Below are 21,489 nucleotides of genomic sequence, written 5' to 3' on the forward strand. Positions count from 1 at the left end.
GTCAAGGACTCCACAAGATTATTAACGGTTTGATGAAGTCCTCGTGTCTCAGCAACAATATTCATTGGTTCTTCTGTGATAGTCGCACCTCTATCTTGCCTTATTGGTCTTCTACGACCAGCACCCCATTGACTGAGTGGGGGAGAAGGTGCTCTATTAGCTTCAACATTAGGAGCATTACGTGCTCCTGTCCGTGGAGTAGAATTACGACGTTTAGGTGGCATCTTCCACCTAAGAATGAATGATTATATTAAATTAAGATAGGTTCAAACATAGAAAACAATGAAAACACACTTCAAAGACTTTATTATTATTATTCCTATAAATCTTTAGTAATATCACAACTTGTGAAAATAGGCCGACTTTCATTTACGCAATCATAAACTTATTATAGTACAATTGCTCCATATTATACAGAAAAATTTGAGCTCTGATATTAAATATCATTGCCGATGAGATTTTGCAACTTTATTCCTACGATCAAGTGGGTTTATACTAAAATTGTTACATAATCATTTAACTAAACATAATTTTCTTTTTCTGAATTGTTATTTATGCGATTAGTTTAGAAAGCAATTATTAATTTGTTATTAACAATGAATATTTTGTAACGATAGTTTAATAGTAGAATTTGATTGAAATTTGCTGGTATGGCGTAGGAACTTGATTGCAAATATATTTAAGCTGAGAAAGTAATTGTTAAGTTAAAATAAGAAGCTTTAAAACAAATTATGTATTGTTGTACAAGTGTGATTGGTGATTTGGTGTGACCTTTTTGTGGCTTTGGTGCTTAGTGTTTAAGCTTAAGCTTAATCTAGGAGGAATCCAGAGGCTGAGAGAGAAAAGAGTCCTCCGTGGTTCACCAACACACTATCCAGAGGACCCCACCCACCATCTATTCATTCATAAAGAGAGAAATTAATAATTTAATAATCAATATTAACGGTGATTCCATTTCCATAATAGAGAACAGTAGAGCAGAGTGTGCTCAAATCGAAACAGGGGTGTTCAAGTGCAGTTGCATTGCTGTGGATCCATCGTATTCATGGGTAGCATCCAATTAGCTGAAGCTGAAGAACAAGACACACACACAGTCTTTGTTGCGGTGGGAAACAACATTCACAAGACCCAACAACTATTGCATTGGGCTTCGCACAATTTCCCTTCCAAATCAATTTGCCTCCTTCACGTTCACCATCCTCACCCTATCGATTCCTCCCGTCAGTTTCTCTTCACTTTTTCAATTATTTTTCTGCTTGCTAAGTTTTTCACACAAATCTGAAAAAAATTTCACGGGTTTGGGAAAATTTGACTTGAAATTTCAGTATGTGAGTTGAATTGTTGCTAAATTTGGATTCTGTATTTTGGTTGGATGATAATATGGTTTAGTAATATCACTTTTTCCCTCAAGGCCTTGTTATATGAGAAAATGAAATTGACGGTGTTGAATTGAACTATTGAGGGTGATCTGAGGACTATCTAAGTAGTAGTGGATGTTGAATTATGCTGTGTTTTGCTATATGACAAATCAGTGATTAGCGTGTCAACGATATATGCTTCTGAAAAGTTATTGGCTTTCTGCAGTTTTTCTTATTAAGGGGACTCTGGAAAATAAATTAAACTGAATGCTTCTTTAAACTCGGACTTGGATAATTAATTTCTGTCATTTTTATCAAATCAGCTTATATTCAACAATGTGAATGTGAATGTGAATGTTCATTATACTCCGAATTGTTGAACCATGGAAAGGGATTTGATGTTGCTATTGTTGATGAAGCCTCTCTGTGCTTGACTCCTGACGTCTTCCTTTTCACATGTGCAGCAGATAGAAACCCTTATAGGGATGAAACACGATCTCTTTCATTCTCGGACAATGAAAGTAAAAAAATCCATGAACTCTTGGACCAATATGTTGCCACTCTTGTCCAAACAGGGGTATTATCTTTCTTCTAAATCTTTTATTCCTATTGTTAAATTATAATTATTTACTAAGGTGTTCTATTTAATCACTCACCTAATATGTGTTATCATCCTACCCATTTCTAGAATAGCTAGGTAGGACGATAAAATAGTGACTACTTTCTCCAAAGCTTTGATTGAACTTTGAAAAGTTTAAAAATAATGGTTTCATAAGATGCCGGTCCAGTTTAGTAAATATTTATGGAAGGAAATCTATGCTTATACTATACCAAATGCCTGTAGGTAAGGGCACATAAATTGTTGATTGAGATGGACAATATTGAGAAAGGGATTATGGAAGCTATTGCTCAGCACAATATTAGATTGCTTGTAATTGGAGCTGCAGCAGACAGATATAACTTGGGGTATAAATTTCAAACCTTTGTTATTCTTTCATGTCTTCATTGCCTTCCTTTGTCCTTATCCTCTTGAAATTACTGGAAACTGTACCGTAAAATTAAGGTAAAGCTTCTTAAAAGTGAGAAATATAATCTTTCACGACGGTCTCTATCTTCATTATGCATCTTTCTTCTCCTCAACTTGCTTTTTTATAGGCTGTATTTATAGGGATATTCCATTTCAGATATGTGTAGATATTGGCAGTTTTATGACATTCTTCATCTGTTTATCTTCCCATTTTTTAGGAAGGTTGCAATTGGCTATTTATTTCTGGTTGAACAATAAAAAAAGGCCATAGTTGTCTCTTGATTCTGAATTAGGATTATGTCAACCACTGTCTTTTGTACAAATTACTGAACGTATAGTTTTTGGAATTGCAGGAAATTGGCTGAGCAAGAGTCAACAAAGATTATTCCTGTACATAAACAAGCAGTTCCATCATGTAATATTTGGTTCATTTGCAATGGCAACATCAAATGTACCAGGTACTTGTTAATTTAAGTGTGAATTGCATTTATTCCTAAAACTGTAAGTCAAGATGTAGTGTAGATGAATTGGACTGCATGCATATCTCTGTCATTTAAAGCAGTTTATGATATAGAAGGACAAGTCGTTATGAAACATTGCAGCGACAAACATGTCCTCACTTCCACTTTTGTGAAATTTGAACGATAATTAGGGTAGATAGTAAACGTACACCTGAAATAGAGACTGCCCCTCCACTGTTGGTGTGCAATTCAAATGCAGAAGCCGAACAATCACAGAAGTTTGAATATGAATCGATTCCTAATGGATTGGAACATTTAGGTATTTCTGCTGGATGTTTCTTTCCATTCTCTTTCTTTTAATTGATTTTAGAATGACAGGTGACTTTCAGCTATTATCGTTTATCAGGATTGTTATGGGTAATAACTTGTGACAGGGTTGTGCAGATTCTGATGATGTGGAAGAAATTGAAACTGTCAGTTCCCACAGTTCATTACGTTCAAAATGGTCCTCCATTAGTGTTGCTGACAGTTCAAAGTTGTCAGGATTGCTGTTTTGTGAGGTGAGAGGTGCTGGTTTTCCTTCAGCCTTAGTGCACAAGTTTCTTCAATTTTCATGCTAGATTACTTCACATTTTCTGGTATGCTACTACTCTTTTAAGGTAGGAAACCTTTTCTACATGCTTGCCTGCACATAAAATCAGTGGAAAACAGGCATTAAATTCATGATTTCTGAAATATGAATGCATGGTGTATTTGAATAATTTCAGTGTGTAATGAAAGGTTTTGGGTATTAATATGTATACAAAGATATATTCGTTTCAATTAGATGTTTGTCATTTTGTTTCTGCTTTAAATTAAGAACAATTAAGCCATGTCCAACTAGGTGGGACCGGCTATGTTTCCATTTTAACCAAGTGGTAAATTTTGAATTCTTCGTGATTTTGCAGGAGGAGGTAGATGGTGAAATTGAAGACAAAAGTGAAATAAATGGTAGACTGGAAGAGTCCACTAGAGATTCCAAAAGCATGAGGCGAAAAGAATTTGAAGAGGCTTTAAAGCAGCGGAAAGTCAAAGAAAGTTCTTTGGAGGTTGAAAGCAAATCAAATTTTGTCTTTGCTTAATATATTTCAATGTCAGATTCAAATTTCGTTTTCATATAGAAAGTTCTCTCTGATAACCATTTTCCTCCCTCATTAAAGAGGACATAATGCCTTCATCACCAGTATTCCTATCAGTCTATCACCGTTACGTTAAATAACACAACTTTGTAAAACAAAAAAGCTTCCTTATCAGATGCAAATGATCATCAATTTAGTGTGGCAGAAGCACGTGTTTTTTCATATAGAAGGTCATGCCTTCATATACATGTAGAATATACACTTATGAATTGGTGCCTTATTATGCATGAACTAGATCAATTTCATTGTCTTCTGAAACTTTGCCGCAACTTGGTTTCCAACAGGATGAAGCATTAGAAATGGAAAGCCTGTGTGCTAAGGAGAAAAACAAAAGAAGAGAAGTTGAAGAACAATTAGCTAGAGAGAAGGAAGAATTACAAAAGACAAAGAATCAGCAAGATGAAATAATGTATGAGTTGCAAACTGTCCAAGAACAAAATTCAGCACTTGAGAACCAACTTTCTGAGAGACAGGAAACAGCAAAAGAGTTGGAGGAGAAGATTTTATCAGCTGTGGACCTGTTGATAAGTTTCAAGGAAAAACGAGATAGACTGCAGATAGAGTGTGCAAATGCAGTAAGGCAAGTCCGAGTGCTGAGGGAATTTGGAAAGTCACATACTTCATTTTCTTATGCAGTAGAATTCCCTGTATTTTCTTTCATGGAGATCAATCAGGCAACTAATGATTTTGATCCATCTTGGAAGATTGGAGAAGGAAGATATGGAAGTGTTTACAAAGGAGTGCTTCGCAATATGCATGTTGCTATAAAAATGTTACCTTCTTATGGCTGTCACAGCCAATTGGAGTTTGAACGTCAGGTAATCTTATATTCTCATTGTTTGCTTGGTAGTCTGAAATTAGATTATTAGGATGCTCATTTAAGAACCCAAAGATGTCTAAGAGTCAGTATTCTTATATGCTCATTTTCACCTTCTCCAAAGAAATGTATGGTGTATTACGCCCTATTCTACACCAAATTCATTTTTGAAGCTCAGTTATGACATTTTTTGGTTCTTAGAAAAGATAAACTCAGATCTCCTGAGTGCTTTTTTCTTACTTTTTAGCTTGGTTTAAAATATATATTCTGAATTCTCTGTATTGCAGGGTTGAATTATCTTGACTGGATAAATCTGTCATATTTTGTGCTTGTATGAGGAACTCATCTGTTTTTGTTTATTCACCCTGGTTATAATTTCTATTGAATTTCTAGGTAGCAGTTTTGAGTCGGGTGAGACATCGAAACCTGTTGACACTGATTGGAACATGTGCCGAGTCTAGGTCACTTGTGTATGAATATCTAAATAATGGCAGCCTTGAAGGTCACCTTGCCCGCAAAGAGAAGTCTCCACTTCCATGGCAAATTCGAATATCCGTTGCTGCTGACATATGTTCTGCTCTAATTTTTCTTCACTCTAGCGAGCCTAGTATTATACATGGGAATTTGAAAGCTAGTAAGGTTCTCCTTGATGCTAACTTTGTTGCCAAACTTGCTGACATTGGCATTCATGGTTTAGTTGAGAAGAATGTGGATTCAGCTCACACAACAATACACAACAAACCAAATGAAAGTTTGGCATATGTTGATCCAGAGTATCTTGCCACTGGCAAATTCACTCCAGAATCGGATGTGTATTCGTTCGGAATCCTGTTGTTGCAACTTCTAACCGGAAGACCACTTTTGGGGCTAGTCAGAGATGTCAAATGTGCATTGGAAAAGGATAACCTTGAAGCAGTATTGGACTTCTCAGCTGGTGAGTGGCCACTTGATCAAACTATACATCTGGCCTATTTAGCATTGAGATGTTGTCACAAGACTTGGCTGAACCGGCCGGACCTCACATCAGATATTTGGGATGTTCTTGAACCATTCAGAACTACATGCATGAACATGCCACCATATTTGACATCCAAGAAACATCGCCGCACTCCATCCCACTTTGTATGCCCCATTGTGCAGGTGAATATAAAAAATTGGTTGAAATACATTCTTATAAAAATTTTGGCCTCTATTTAATGGAATATGCTAGATTAGCTGTTGCTTGTTTTTCATTTTGCAGGAGGTAATGGAAGATCCGTACATAGCTGCAGATGGCTTTACGTATGAAGCCGAGGCAATAAGAGAATGGTTGGATAGTGGTCACGACACTTCCCCCATGACAAACCTCAAGCTTGAGCACACAAATTTAGTGCCTAATTATGCATTACATAATGCAATTCAAGAATGGCAGCAACTACAGTGAAAATGTTCCATAATCCATAGTCAAATTACACATACATGCACATATGGGGACGAAATGGAGGGGAAGGGAAAGTTTTAATTATACCTTCCTCTTTTCTGGTTTTTTTTTTTTTTTTTTCCCTTTGTTAAATTATATTGTAATTTAACATAACCCTTCTTAATTCTTGTACACTAAACATCTAAACAAGTTTATTCTCACATTCTCTTCCTATTCCTTTCCCCAACATTTTCCTTTAATTCCATCCGTTTCATTCTCCATTTCTCCTAACAAAATTGACGTAATTAATCAAGTTGATAAGCATAGCATACATTGGCATGAGACTGTTAATGGTTGCTTTAATGGATGACAGATGTAATTCTTAGTATGGCTTGAGCTCCGTTCAATGAGAACATGTATGGAAATCAGCATTATTAAGTTAGAAATCTCTAGTCATTAGAAAAGTAATGGAATAAATGTTTGAATATGTGTATGTATAATTTTGTAGTCATCATCCAGGAAAAGGTAACGAAAATATGCTAGGGTATATTAAATATAAAATATTCTATAATAAAATATTGTTCACTGAAATTTAAGTATTTTCTTTTTGTATTAGCAAATGTGTTTCCAACAAAACATGAGGAGAACACGTAAAAGTTTATGGATTAACTAACCCCAAGACCTACTCATGCATTACCCAAAAACAGAGAGTCATTTAAAACTCATTCTATCTACCTTCTCATATCTACGTTATACTCCATGCAATATTATCATCCTCCATAGCACATAACCTCTTTCACCTCCACTTTTGTCTTCGCATTATCCTATGTTCAAGTTTCATAAGTAATTAAAACAATTTTGAACAATTATCTTATGGTGTGTGTAACTGATGCATGGATTTTGCAGTGCACTAAAATTACAATTGGGCCATATATAAACGGTGTTCTTTTGTCTATATTCATGTGACCAAGTCGGTTCCATTGACATTGTTATCATGTTATTCTATGGGAACGTAACAATATCAAAAATAAAATTAAAAATATTTTATAGAGGACGCGGATTTTTATTCATTTAATACTATTACACATTTTAAAATAACTTTTTTTAAACAAAATTTGTATTCTTAAATCTTAATAAATATTATGTTAGCAAAAGCCCACAGTAATAATATAATATTAAGATCACAACTTAAATTCATCCATTAATGTTTTAAGTCTCATTAGCACTGTAATTATATGGAGGCACGTGCGCTGTCACTTGTGGGATAAAAGTAAAGAGGTTCTGTGATTGTGAATTTGTGATGTGATGTGACCTAAGCCCAAAATCCAAACCAATAATAACTAAATTAGTAATTAAATTTTGTTTTTGTGTTTTTTTTTTTCCTTTTCTTGTTAGCAACGTTTTATAATTTTCACCCTAGTGCAACTACTGCAGGTTCTTCTCTTGTTTCTCTGAGCAGTACCATTTTCGCTGCATCCAAATCTACTCCTCAGCTGTTTTTGTTTCTTCTTCGGATAGTCACAGAAATCTTTTTGTTTTTCAACCGATCTCGTTTTGCCCGTGGTACGTACCTACTTGATCCACTATTGTGCTACTTTGCTTTCCCTAACTGGATCACAGATCATGTTCTTATAGATTTGTGTTATTATTTTCTCGATTGAAAAATACAATTAATCATCTAGTGATTGAACAGTTGAATACGAAGGATGAGTTTATTCATTAGCATTATGTCAATATATGTTGAACACCCTAACATGGATTAAAGTGCAGTTTCTACATCTACATCCATCCCTTTTGCTATTGCTGAGTTTCAATATATTTGGAGTTTCATTTATTCAATGATCAATTTTTATATGGCTTGATTTTTTGTTTCAATTACATCAACGTAGAAGTGAATAAAAGTTTCCAGGTATAGGCATGCTTTGAATATTCAATTCATTGGATCTAGAATTGCAGTTGTTTGGAAGCAATTATTAAATAACTGGACACTTGGATTACATTGTTTATTTTCGGAATTCCTTCTATAACAATTTATAAATGACGAGAATGGTATAATGCCAGTACACTTGATTCTTCTTTTTCACCATTGAAGTGTTTCACTAGCTTGTAAATAAGCTTCAGAAGATATTATAAATATGGCAAATATGTGTGCCTAATGCTTTAACATAATGAATTAAAGAGGCCTGGTTTGATAATAGCAATTTTCTGCATTTTCATGTCAACAATCTCATGTTTTGCTTCATCATATGAAAGTTGGGTGCTCCATAATCAGTTGAGCAATTTGTACCATCCTGTCTTTGGCTTTTTCCCTTTAACTATGTCCTGACAGTGTTTTTTGTTCCCTTGAAATTCAATTTTGTTGAATACTTAACTTTATTTATTCCTTTCCTCTTGCCAGTTATTTTAAATTTATGCCTATGTTTACGTGTAATTTTCCATAATCTATGCAGTAGAATCTTGTAAACCCTCTTGGTAGGCCTTTGGTGTGAATAGATGCCAGTTGCTAAACTCACGGCCTCTGGCTCTCCTGATGTCATGAAAACAGAAGACAGAAATGATTCTATAGATACCATCATCAGACAAGCAATTGGAAAGGAACCTTTCCTTTCTTTTCCTAGGGCTGGTGACAGCCCTGTACAATGGATTCAATTACTCCATGCTTTAGACCAGCAAGGTATCAGTAATAACTTTATATTATGTCATTATATTTTTTGTGGGGTTTGATTTTTGAAAGTATATTGTGAATACCAAATTGTATTCATTTGATATTTAATGGTTACTGAATGTGTTTTTCCCTTGAGAGAAAAATACAAGAGAAAAGTGAAGAGTCAATAGTTTAAAATATTTAGATCACTTTGCCTGTATGCTGGCCTATTCAAAACTAACACAATTCTTTCTAAAATGTATCCAATTTCATTTGGGCTTGGTACTGGTGTGTACTGTTCTAAACACAAGTATTCTAATACAATCTGTTATTTGTTTGACAGAACTTCCAGGGTGGCCTTTGCTTTCTCCTGTGAAAGTTCAGTTGCAGAAGTGTGACAAGTGTTCTCGAGAGTTTTGCTCTCCCATTAACCATAGAAGACATATGCGTGTACACCATCGATTGAAGAAGCTTGATAAGGTTTTCTTTATAGCTATAAATAAAAGCAATATTTATCCCATTTTTGCTCTTAGTTGATGAGTCCTTTGTGTGTTTTCATAGTTGGTTCTTTTCCATGCCCTCCTCAATTTTACCTAATGCTGCTTTCAAATTGTAGGATTCTAAGAAAAACCGAGATCTTCTAGGAGCTTATTGGGATAAGGTAATTTTTCATCTTTGTGAATTTCACTTGTATGATGAATACTAGTAGTTTTGTGTTTTTTACTAATTTTTTGTGAATGATGTAGCTCTCTATAGAAGAGGCAAAAGAAGTTGTGTCATTCAAGAATGTAATGTTGGAGGTATAACTTTCTGCTTCTTACATGACTGGTTTACTTGTACATGAAGTTATTTTAATATGGCTTACTTTTATCTCACTAGTGTATATCAAATATATATGGCTACGACTGGGAAGGGATGAAATGGATATAAGGAAATCTGAGTGACATGAGGCCTTATCCAATCACTTATTTACTCACTCACTCTAAAACAACTGCTAAATTAGGGACCATATTTAAAGGCATGACTTTTATTTATTTATTTAATTTTTTGTTTTAAAAGAAAATTGCAGTACTTTCATTGCATGAGCATACTTGCATCAATCCTCATATGCTATTATGTGTTTTATTTTGTTTGGCTGTAGTACTTTTCTATTACAGTTGCTACTATGGATTAGAAAAGTGAAAACTCATGCGCCATGTCCATTTGTTGGATGGTTATAGGTGCATTTTCGAATGTGAATATGAATGTTTGAAACTTCTTCATCAAACTTCTTTTCAGCTTCTATTGTTTTCCTCTTTCCTCCCTTTTTTCCCTAACAAATCTAAGTATATTGTTTTTTTTTCTTACTAATTGACATGATTATACTTTAGGAAGTTCCAGGGTCTTCAATTTTAAATGCTTTGGCAAGTCTTACTCAAAAACAAGGATTGTCTTCTCTTCCACAGTATTATCTTAGGGCTGGTTCTGCCCTTCTGGTATGAAACTTAATGGTCTTACTTATCAGTTATTTATTTCAAATATGTTTCTTGTTATGGTATATTGATGCTATAAATATAAATTGTTTTCAGGATATTGTCGAATCGAGGCCTTCAAGCTTTCCTATATCTTCCCAAGAGTTGTTCAGTATACTTGATGATTCCAGTGAAAAAACATTTTTGTGTGGGACAGCAGTGTCAATGCAAAGATATGTTTTTGATGGAGAGGCTGGAAAGATTGGTCTTGAACCAAAAAACATAGTTTCTTGCACTAGTTTCTTGGTAGAGCAGAAATTGGTAATTATTTTTCTAAACTCCAAAATATATTCCAGTTAATGAATTTCATGATATTCTGTATTCAAATTTCAAACAAACCAGACCTGATTCCATTTTGACAAAGCAAAAAGGTGTGAATTATCTGAATTAGTTCTCTGAGTCATAGTCGTGAATAAATAGGAATTTCCTTTTACATAGGTGAAGGCATGGCTTGCAGACAAAGAAGCTGAAGCATTGAAGTGTCAGAAGCAGCTAGTTGAGGAGGAAGAAGCTGCTCAGAAAAGGTACGTAGCTCTATAACCAGTTTGTTTTTATACTGTCGTGATTGCTCCCAATCCTTTGCGTCTTTTGATATCTGGTCTTATTGGTCATCCTGAGTGATTCTTAATGTTTGTTTTAACCTTTTAGGTTCTTAAGGAATGACCATTATTTCTAGGGTTTACGGATTTAGTTTGAGAGTAGGATTATATGATTATATGATATACTATTATTCTTCTTTTTCCTTCTTGGTTTTGTTTATCTGTTTTCAAGTTTCCTTGTTCAGTTTTGGGTGCTTGATTTTATCATCCTTATTTTCAGGGTAATCTTGATTGAATGACATTTAGAATTTAGGGAGGGGACCCCAATTGATTTTTATCATCCTTATTCTTTTAATTTGATTTCATAAAAAATTTCTAACCACTTCTGAAACTTCTGTTATGCTACTATATTAAATACGTCACATTATTTTAGTTATTTGGCTATTTTGATAAAATAATCTGTCCTTTATCTTGACTTATGCTGCAAAGCCAAAAAAGGATTAGAGTTGCAAGTGTACTCTCTTGTAAACTAGCCGTTTATGGAAAGTAGGACTCTTTATTTAACTTTTCTCCCTTTTTATAGACAAGCTGAGATTTTGGAGAGGAAACGCCAGAAAAAGCTTAGACAAAAAGAACAGAAGGGGAGGGAACTGCTCGAAGATGACATTGAAATTAAACGGAACATCAATAGCACAGGAGAGGCTGTACTATCTGCAGAAACATCTTTGGATACGTGTGTCTTTGAAGCACATAATTCTGATACATTTGCAGATCATGCTTCTTCACCACATGCATCTGCCTGTCACTTTCCTGACATTTATGAAGGTGCTGAAAGGGACTCAGGGTATGAATGTGACACTGATCAAAATATTGAGCGACAAACATCCCACAGACATAATCGTCGACGCATGATGGTTGCAAGACAGCAAGGACTGCCAAAATCACAGTGGGCTGTATCCAACTGTTTACATGCGAGCCCATATTCTCAATTATCAAAGCATGGAGTCATTCAGAGATATGGGACAAACCGGGATCAAAGAGTGACTTCTATTACTAATGGGATGAAAGTATGGAGTCGAAAGCCTAAACCGGATATTGATGGGATGGTTTCAAAAGCCAGACTGCAAAAAGAACCAGACAAGGTTAAGAATCATGAAGTATTGATAGGATCTATATCTGTAACTCTAAGCAATTGCAGCCAATCAGTGGGTAGCCTTGTGGCATCTCATGGTGATGATATTGTGGAGAATCCGACAAAGCAGTGTACTGTACAGGAGAAGCCAGTGAAACCTGATTCCTCCCAGAGTAGCAACAACCCATTAACAGTGAAGTTTTGGCGGCCAATTGACAAACATGGAACCAAAGACCCATTTCCACTTCAAAATGGTAGGGCTGGAGCTGAAGCTGATACTTATGAAAAACAGGATCAAACTTTGTCAGGTCAAAGTAGTTTAAGGGTGTATAGTATAGATCATAGTGATATTGGTTTCGGGAACAAGTTTCCCGATTTTGGTGCTAAAGCATATCCAAGAAGCCTTTTCTCCAGACATGCTGCCAAAGTCTTTCTTGCACAAAGTAATCTTTGCTACCCTACATTTTCAGAGTTCTATTCTATTGTACTGTCCCGTGTCACTAAAAATGACTTCCTTGGTCTTTAATTGTCTTTAATCTAATTGAAAACAATTCCTATGCAGGATGGAAAGAAGCTATTTCATCAAACCATGTGAAATTGGTTGTTTCGCCTGATTCTGAACCGCTTGAATGCCAAGAGGTACAAGATCGTGAACTGACAGCATCTGAATTTTCTAATGCCGATAGATATGGCACTGTTGCAAATGCAGAGAATCAATTGCATGCAACCTCCGAAGTTACTAAATCCAAAACCAAAATGAAGCCTAAAAAGGGAATCAAGATAAAGTATATTCCCAAACAAAAAGCAGCTACCTAGTAGGAACTAGGAAGGAAGTAAGAAAGAGAAGAAATTTGATTATTTAATTATACAGATACGCACAGTTTTGACTACTTGCCGATCAATTTCTTAACAGAGGTTCCAGTTTTAACAATGGTCTTCTCTAAGAAAATTGAAGATGGGTTTTTGCCAGAAAGATGTCTTCTTTATATTTTTGTTTTTCTTCAAATGATGTCATAAGGGATTGTGTAAGTTTGTTTTTTTTTTCTTGTGGCATTATTTATGAAATTTTGTGTAATAAATTTGTTTAATTGATTATAGAATTGCTATTTTTTTTTCTTAAATAAAAGGTGGTGTTTATCATTATTAACCCAGTTTTTATAATTGGGCACAATTTCTTTGTAGTCATGCTATCCCTGAGATAATGGAGAGAGCCCTAATCAGTTAAATTACGGAATATATGCAAGACTTGAATGTTTTTCTTAACAAAATTACAATAATATTATATCTTCTCTTTAATAATAATAGTTAATAGTCATAAAAACTAAAAAATGGAGCTAAACAACACAAATATATTAGACGACAAGCAAGTCCTTGGCTTATTCCTCCTTGGCTTTGTCCATAGATGATCCCAGTGTTTTCGAGTGTATCCGTAGGAATATGATCCTACTATGTTTAGCAAGCTAGCGAAAAGAAACAAAAAAAAAAAATGCTTCTTGGAACTGGGTGATTGTCCGTTTCTGGGGTGATGGTCTTAACATGAAAGTCGAAACTCGTGGCTTGGAAGCAACACAACCGTACAATTATGAAGCAACACTTGTCACCACAACTAACACAAATTAGCCACGCCATCAAACCTTGAATATATTTCATATGAACCTGCCATTTGTCCACAACTTCCGCCATCATCTACAACCTTATCTTCATTCATTCATTCATTTCCGCTTATTGCGCGTACCAATCTCAAATTCTTCTCCTTCTCGAAATGCTCCAATCCAATCAATCATCTTTCTCTAGTAGTTAACAAAAAAGACATTGAAGAAACACCAGATTGAGTTCTGAAAATGTCGGGTGGGGTCGGTCCAACGAGCGATATTAGCCTACCAAAGGAAGAAGAAGTTGTCCACAAAGAACAACAAGACCACTCGCTCAAGGACAGCAAGAATGCCTCGAAAAGCATCACCACGACGCGCAGGGTTGGATTCCTCTCTTTTCGGCAGCTAAATTGTTTGGCAGTGGGGATAGTCCTATCAGCAAGTGGCATGGTTAGCCCCGAAGACTTTGGCTTCGTTGTGTTCTCCATATTCTACATGTACTTCATCTCAAAGGTTGCTTTTCCACCTCTTCATCCATCAAAGGAAGCACAAGTTTTCAGCCCCCAAAACAAGGTCCTGAAGCTTTATGTTCTGGTTGGTGCCATCATTGGATTATATGCTCCCATAGCGTATATCTTGGAAGGTATCTTTGAGGGCGACAAGGAAGGTATCAAGGCAGCAGCACCCCATGTATTCCTGTTGGCAAGTCAAGTTTTCATGGAAGGCGTTGCATTCTCGGGGAGATTCTCAACACCAATAAGGGCATTTGTACCCGTGTTCTACAACTCAAGGAGGATCTTCAGCATTGTGGATTGGCTTAGGAGTGAGATCTACAAGATCAATGAGGAGCACAGTGGGTCTGATAGGAGGGTGTATGTTGGTAGGGCTCTTGCAGTGGCTAACATGGCCTTCTGGTGCTTCAACTTGTTTGGCTTCCTCTTGCTTGTTTATCTTCCAAGAGTTTTCAAGCTCTATTACTCTGCTCCCAAGGACAACTAATTAAGGATTCTTAGTACTAATCATGTTTTGTTCGTTAGACTATGTATGTAATTTTATTTTACTTTGATGTATAAGGTCTTGAACCATACTTTCTGTATGTTAGCATGCTTAACAAAGTATAGGTAATATACATATTATATGTACTCACTTTCTCTATGGCATGTTATGTTACTGTTATTCTTCATTAGATGTGTTCCCAATGACTTGTATAAAAGCATATGGTGGAATAAAAGCATCTTCCAAAAAGATTGAAATAGAGCAATCTAGTAACACTGTAAAATTTAGTGCCATGATTCATAAGTCATAACAACTAAAGTATAGTGAAATGTCGTATCCTATGCTTTTAATAATAAAGTAAAATATGTAGCCAATTAGAATTCAAATATGGTTCCAACTGTAAAGCCGAAGAAGCTAACTTTTCTTTATATTTTTTGTCCATGCTTTAAATTTTTGACACTTTTTCAAGCAGACTAATAAACTAACCATCAGACACTAATAAGTTATAAAAATTAGTAAATATGTGAGAAGTGTGTGAGTGTGTATTGTGTACCTAAGATTCCGGGTTGTAATCCTTATTGGTTACTAAAGAAGCCTATCTATTGTAGATATTTTGGAGGGTGAGAGTAGTAGTGAAAAGAAGTTGACACTTGGCAGCGTAGAGACCACAGAGATAGAGGCCATTATAACACATACATATACCCGTTTGGGAAAGGGAAAGGGAAAGGGAAAGTATTCATCACTCTTCTAGAAGATGTGGCCGTTCAACAGAAAAGGTCCTTCTGGATTCTCATCTTCTTCTACCGCCGAAGAGGTCACCGCAGGCATCGATGCTACTGGCCTGACTGCCATCGTCACAGGAGCCAGCAGTGGAATTGGCTCTGAGACTGCGCGTGTTCTTGCTTTGCGCGGTGCTCATGTCGTTATGGGGGTCAGAAACTTGACGGCTGCTAAACAAGTTCAACAATCAATACTCAAGGACAATCCCTCAGCCAAACTTGATGCCATGGAGTTAGATCTCAGTTCAATGGAATCTGTCAAGAAATTTGCATCACAATATAAATCCTCTGGTCGTCCTCTCAACATATTAATGTAAGAAAACAATCTTCTCTCTCTCTCTGTCTCTCCAATGAATCCAATTCATTCACTGATGATTGCTTTGTTGAAATCTTAAGAAACAATGCTGGAATTATGGCATGCCCCTTCACGCTCTCCAAAGACAACATTGAACTACAGTTTGCCACAAATCACATCGGTATGCTACTATTATACATTACTATTATTGCATTGTATTGTATTGTTTCTTCATCAGTTTCATAGATTGCTTTGATTTCAATTTTCACATGCATGCGCAGGTCATTTTCTTTTGACAAATCTTTTGTTGGATACAATGAAGAAAACATCACGCCAGAGTAAGAGAGAAGGAAGAATTGTTAATGTGTCCTCCGAGGCTCACCGTTTTACTTATTCTGAAGGAATTCGTTTTGACAAAATCAACGACGAATCAAGGTATATATCCATATTCAAATTCATACTTAGCTTGTTCGTTCTATGAGTAATTAATTTTGCTTCCTTGTATTTTATAGTTACCACAGCTGGCGTGCTTATGGGCAGTCCAAGCTAGCAAACATCTTACATGCTAATCAACTCACAACACGTCTTAAGGTTAGTTGCTTTTTTACTCTCTTATGCCATCACTCTATAATGTTAATTCTTGCTTCCTGAATCATGATTAGGAAGACGGGGCTGATATTACTGCGAATTCTCTTCATCCGGGAACCATTGCCACCAACCTTTTCCGTCATATGGGTGTGGCCAATGGTAACTACTACCACATTCTACTATTTTATGAACTCATAAAGTATGCTTTTGGTTCATTTTCCATCCAATTTTTTGGTTCATGCAGGTATAGTTAATGCAATTGGGAGACTTGTGCTTAAAAATGTCCAGCAGGTATGACACATTGAGTTACTTAGCATACAAGATAGTTGAAAGTTGAAACATTCATCATGTTGAATATGAGATTTTGCCTGCTATGTAGGGAGCAGCAACAACATGCTATGTAGCATTGCACCCACAAGTGAAGGGAGTTAGTGGCAAATACTTCTCTGATAGCAATCTGTCCAAAACAACCTCCCATGGAACTGATGCTGATTTGGCTAAGAAACTCTGGGATTTCAGTATGAATTTGATCAAGTAGATTGCCATGCTCACAAGGACATCATACCTACATCCTAAGCGAATCAAAGGCATCAATATTATGAACAAAGTTACATTGTAGTATTATACTTGTATCTGAATCGTACATTTCACAAACATGAGTTTCAAGCTTCGAACTTGATGTGCATACCAATTTAGTGCTATTTTGTTTGGACAAATTAATTTCTGTATTTCCAATGTTTGGTTGATATATTAGTTTTATTGGAGTGGCAGATCGAGTTACCCCTGCATTTCGAGATGGTCCTACTCCTGATTAGAAAATTATTTTATTATGTTAGGTATATATCTTTTTTATTAATTCACAAGATGGACTCTATGTGGATTCCACAGAAATAGTCAGTCAACGGAAAAAGAAAACAAGCTGTCCTTGACGGCTTGACATGGTGCATACGAGAAATCTATATTTTCAAGTTTGACTTCGTTTTAAGAGATATTTATCATATTAAGTTTGGCTAATTTATAGTTTTATACTTGTTCTTTAAATAATTATCCAATTGTTTTTACCAAGTTCGAATCAAAGGTATAAACTCAAATACAAAAGATGCTTATTTCTAAAACTTATTTACCATATTTATTCTTGGATTATTTTGTTCACGATGTGAATTTTTGAATAGTAATTAATAAAAAAATAATTTGTATATTTTAATAAGTGAGAAGACCATAATAAAATTTATATCTATTGTATCTTTCTAGTATGAAGTACATTGAATAATTCAAGTGATAAGAAAGGAAAAAATTCCAAGAAAGGAAAAGGAAAAAATTGTGGAGTTCGACTCTGACTCCCTATTGATATTAGATGAGTACAACGTCCCTATTGAATAAAGAAAAGAAAATAAAGGTTGGTTAGAGAAGGATAGTGGATTGATGAGAGTTGCATAGAAAATAAATTGATTTGTTATCTTGCTTTTCCAGGTTGAGATTCCTGATTCCTGAGATCGATCGAAAATGTGGCTATTCAGCAGCAAAGGGCCTTCTGGATTCTCCTCTTATTCCACCGCCGAAGAGGTCACCCAAGGCATCAACGCCTCTGGCCTCACTGCCATCGTCACAGGTACCCTCATTTCATCGAGTTAGCTTGCAAATTCCTAAATCGACTTTAATAACCTCCTTTGTGTCAGACATGCATGGTCTTGAGGTTTTATTTGCAAGCTTTTAACATGAATTTCACAAATTTGATGTGATAAGTATAGTATTCTTGGATCGTGCCATTGTTATTATATATAACAGGAGCAACTAGTGGAATTGGGGCTGAGACTACACGTGTTCTTGCTCTGCGCGGTGTCCAGGTGGTTATGGGGGTCAGAAACTTGGCTGCTGCTAAAGATGTAAAAGAATCAATTCTTAAAGAGGTTCCCTCTGCTAAAGTTGATGCCATGGAGTTGGATCTCAGTTCATTGGAGTCTGTCAAGAAATTTGCATCAGAGTTTAATTCCTCTGGTCTTCCTTTGAACATCCTCATGTAAGAAAAATGGACATCCTCTCTTCTTCGAATGTATTAGTAGTTAGTCTTCCCTCTTCAATATGTGTATGTTCTCCATTTGGTCTCTCTTATTCCTGATCATTCAAGAATACGCAGTAGTAATGTCTTCTGGATTGTTTTCCTTGTGATTTTAAGAAACAATGCAGGAATTATGGCATGCCCCTTCATGCTATCGAAGGACAACATTGAGCTGCAATTTGCCACAAATCACTTAGGTATATGAAAAAATGGAACTGCTCTGTTTTTTGTTTGAAAGCCCTAGAAAGTCTTCTGAATGAAATTCAATTGATGTCTCTGTGAGTCGGTGACATCACTTCAACCTTCCCCCAAAAATATAACTTTCGGCATGCTAATATTTTCATAAGATGAAACTAATCCATTGTTTTTTATTCCACAGGTCACTTTCTTTTAACAAATCTTTTGTTGGATACTATGAAGAAGACATCACATGAAAGTAAGAAAGAAGGGAGAATTGTTAATCTCTCCTCAGAGGCTCACCGTTTTACATATTCTGAAGGAATTTGTTTTGACAAAATTAATGACGAATCAAGGTAATATAGAACCTGAATTAAAATTATACCAAGTCATTTTTTTGAAAGAGGAATTTATTGAGAAGTATTATGCAGGAGACTTAATTTCATTGCCATATGCAATTCAGCAATAATACCTTTTTATAAAATAGTAAATTTATATAATACCAAATATTGGTGGCATAAAGATAGCAAATATAGTTTCCAATGAAGACATCATCATTGAAGTATCCACCATATATATTTTTCACTCCAATGGTGCTGAAAACAGGACCTGCTGATAGGATTTTGATGCATGTGATATGCTTGCTTCCTTGTGTATGGTGAAGACGATAGCTCACTTCAGATGTTTGTGGAATCAAACATGAGTACATGATTCCTACAGTTTGATCAACTTGATAGTTATGTTTATTTAATTGTTTCTGCCTTTTTGTGAATATAGTTACAGCAGCTGGCGTGCATATGGGCAGTCAAAGCTAGCCAACATGTTACATGCTAATGAACTCACAAGACGTCTCAAGGTGCAAACTTTTCTGTTTCTTGTACAGTGGTGTAATTTATGTTGTTTGGTGAAAACAGTTAACAAAGTCATAATAATAAGAATAACAAGAACAAGAACAATGCAACACTTTAGCTGGCTACTGTTATCTCTAGTTTCTCTCAAATATTTTTAGTGTTGAACTGGTTGAGCTTTTCACCAGTGCCTGTTCAGTTTCCATTCAGTTTACTTCTTATTACATTGATTTTGTCTGTTCACCGTAGTATTTTTCAAAAGGATCATATATAGCCTTTATTATTTTTATCACGAGCTCTGTATCTTTGTATGTACAAAAAGTTGCTTTACTTGCTTCATATATATATATATATATATATATATATATATATATATATATATATATGCCTCAAACTTTACCTCTTTTCTGGAGCCTATTCTTGTAACTCCTAGCAAGCACAATCACATAATCGTTTTATTTGCTTTCTTTCTCATTTTTTCTTTACTTCTCATTTTAGTACCTTTCTTTCTCTGTAATGTGACTCCAATGGTGCTATTCTTTTGCCATGTTAACTTTCTGCAATAATCTATAATATTCCTTGTTGCTTCATTGTCAGGAAGATGGAGCTAACATTACTGCAAATTCTCTTCATCCGGGAGCCATTACCACCAATCTCTTCCGCCATACGGGTGTAGTGAATGGTAACTACGGCATCACTATGCACCATTATGTAGAGGAAATCATCTTTATTTATTCTTCATTTATTTCCTTTGACTTATTTTAGGTCATTAGGCTCCAATTCTTATTCTTCACTTTAGTATCTATATCATATAGAAATTGTTTGTGTTTTCAGCCCGCAGATAATGACAGTAGCAGAGTTATTTGGGTGCATTTTTCTTTGATTTATGCAGGTCTTGTTAATGCGTTCGGAAAAATTGTGTTTAAAAATGTCCCACAGGTAAGTTAGATCAACAGACACATGAATGTAAATGTGTGGAATATCATGTTTAATATGGGATTCTTTGACCCATACTTGTTCAACTTTTTGTTACGATATGATGTAGGGAGCAGCAACAACATGCTATGTAGCATTGCACCCACAAGTGAAGGGAGTTGGTGGCAAATACTTCGCTGATAGCAATCTGTCCACACCAACCTCTCAGGGAACTGATGCTCGTTTGGCTAAGAAACTGTGGGACTTCAGCATGAATTTGATTAAGTAGATTACATGGAGATGACATACATGATACATACATTGTTAAAGTATGGGCTTAAATACTATGAAGAAAGTTACTTATAGTTTTGAATAGACTCCGACCACTACAGTTCATACCCATGAATTCCAAGCATAGAACTTAAATGTGCTTCCCATGTAATGTGCATACCAATTTGACGCTATTTGGTTTAAAGAAATGGTTGGCTTAGCTTCGTTCCTGAATAAATTTAACTTCCAAAAGATATGTTTGGTTGATATTATTTCTATTATAGTAAGATAATTACAACTGTACTTTTCGCTTTTTCATGTAAGAAATTTTTAGAAGAATATTTCAAAAGGTTGCCTTTTCAAACTTGGTTGAGAAATGTTATCTTCCAATAATTTTACACACGAAATCGTATCCTTATGTCAATCATTTACCATCAAGTGAAATGTCAATTCCATTGTAAATTTGTAATCAAATCAAATGACAGATGATGGATGAATCATTCCATTAAAGGATGTTTGTGAGTTGGAATTTTTTATGGAAAGGGAGAAAAAATAAAGGTTCTGTTCATAGGTCGTGGTCATGGTCTAAATAAACATTCATTAAGATATTCAAAAAGCCCAACTAGCCTACACTGATCGTGCCAAATGACCACATGGGTCAAACTGTCCGAGCTGTTCGGGACACGCGAGTCTCACAAACTATACTTGACCTGACTTGCATATCAAGTAAGACCTTGTCAAACTATTACTTTAGATGTTCATTCTCGACTTGTCCATTACTACAAGGTGGGATAACTTTCTAAATACTAAAGAAGAAACTACTTACTAGAAGAAACTACTTACTATTACAAGTTGAGAAATTTAGAAGTGTTCCTACTATAAATATCCTTCAATTCTAAATCACTTA

The 21,489-nt window shown here is 35.4% G+C and overlaps 5 protein-coding genes across 8 annotated transcripts; all 5 read left to right on the plus strand.

Moving 5' to 3' along the window:
* The first annotated feature begins 360 nt into the window (after window positions 1–360).
* LOC112776395 (U-box domain-containing protein 32) lies at window positions 361–6,461 on the plus strand. Of its 2 annotated transcripts, none has more exons than XM_025820549.3 (10): window positions 361–1,220; window positions 1,823–1,935; window positions 2,203–2,324; window positions 2,739–2,843; window positions 3,038–3,165; window positions 3,291–3,406; window positions 3,794–3,934; window positions 4,309–4,842; window positions 5,235–5,981; window positions 6,082–6,461. In XM_025820549.3, exons 1-10 carry the CDS (start codon window positions 1,046–1,048, stop codon window positions 6,262–6,264), a joined length of 2,364 nt encoding a protein of 787 aa, XP_025676334.1. In that variant the 5' UTR covers window positions 361–1,045; the 3' UTR covers window positions 6,265–6,461. The 2 variants fall into 2 exon arrangements, with proteins under 2 accessions (XP_025676334.1, XP_025676335.1); XM_025820550.3 differs by having other exon boundaries at window positions 750–1,220; window positions 1,826–1,935.
* Window positions 6,462–7,537: 1,076 nt separating this feature from the next.
* LOC112776933 (uncharacterized) lies at window positions 7,538–13,237 on the plus strand. The gene is made up of 10 exons (XM_025821207.3): window positions 7,538–7,803; window positions 8,691–8,914; window positions 9,228–9,364; window positions 9,501–9,545; window positions 9,631–9,684; window positions 10,255–10,359; window positions 10,453–10,656; window positions 10,834–10,919; window positions 11,518–12,509; window positions 12,629–13,237. The coding sequence occupies exons 2-10, from the start codon at window positions 8,734–8,736 to the stop codon at window positions 12,880–12,882; spliced, it is 2,058 nt and encodes a 685-aa protein (XP_025676992.1). The 5' UTR covers window positions 7,538–7,803; window positions 8,691–8,733; the 3' UTR covers window positions 12,883–13,237.
* Window positions 13,238–13,290: 53 nt separating this feature from the next.
* On the plus strand, window positions 13,291–14,903 carry LOC112776937 (uncharacterized). Its single transcript, XM_025821215.3, has one exon. The coding sequence runs from the start codon at window positions 13,908–13,910 to the stop codon at window positions 14,655–14,657; it is 750 nt and encodes a 249-aa protein (XP_025677000.1). The 5' UTR covers window positions 13,291–13,907; the 3' UTR covers window positions 14,658–14,903.
* A 206-nt stretch (window positions 14,904–15,109) lies between these two features.
* Window positions 15,110–17,104, plus strand: LOC112776934 (short-chain dehydrogenase TIC 32, chloroplastic). Its single transcript, XM_025821211.2, has 7 exons — window positions 15,110–15,746; window positions 15,830–15,909; window positions 16,010–16,163; window positions 16,241–16,319; window positions 16,391–16,475; window positions 16,561–16,607; window positions 16,696–17,104. The coding sequence occupies exons 1-7, from the start codon at window positions 15,409–15,411 to the stop codon at window positions 16,852–16,854; spliced, it is 942 nt and encodes a 313-aa protein (XP_025676996.1). The 5' UTR covers window positions 15,110–15,408; the 3' UTR covers window positions 16,855–17,104.
* Window positions 17,105–17,545: 441 nt separating this feature from the next.
* Window positions 17,546–20,834, plus strand: LOC112776935 (short-chain dehydrogenase TIC 32, chloroplastic). Of its 3 annotated transcripts, none has more exons than XM_025821212.3 (9): window positions 17,546–17,712; window positions 17,787–17,925; window positions 18,102–18,333; window positions 18,490–18,569; window positions 18,752–18,905; window positions 19,327–19,405; window positions 19,995–20,079; window positions 20,290–20,336; window positions 20,443–20,834. In XM_025821212.3, the coding sequence occupies exons 2-9, from the start codon at window positions 17,820–17,822 to the stop codon at window positions 20,599–20,601; spliced, it is 942 nt and encodes a 313-aa protein (XP_025676997.1). In that variant the 5' UTR covers window positions 17,546–17,712; window positions 17,787–17,819; the 3' UTR covers window positions 20,602–20,834. The 3 variants fall into 3 exon arrangements, 1 of the variants encoding a protein (XP_025676997.1); XR_011878019.1 differs by having other exon boundaries at window positions 17,566–17,712; window positions 20,232–20,336; XR_011878020.1 differs by lacking the exon at window positions 17,546–17,712 and having other exon boundaries at window positions 17,719–17,925; window positions 20,232–20,336.
* The last annotated feature ends 655 nt before the right edge of the window (window positions 20,835–21,489 follow it).

The sequence above is a fragment of the Arachis hypogaea genome, chromosome 19, assembly GCF_003086295.3.
Source record: "Arachis hypogaea cultivar Tifrunner chromosome 19, arahy.Tifrunner.gnm2.J5K5, whole genome shotgun sequence".
NCBI lineage: Eukaryota > Viridiplantae > Streptophyta > Magnoliopsida > Fabales > Fabaceae > Arachis > Arachis hypogaea.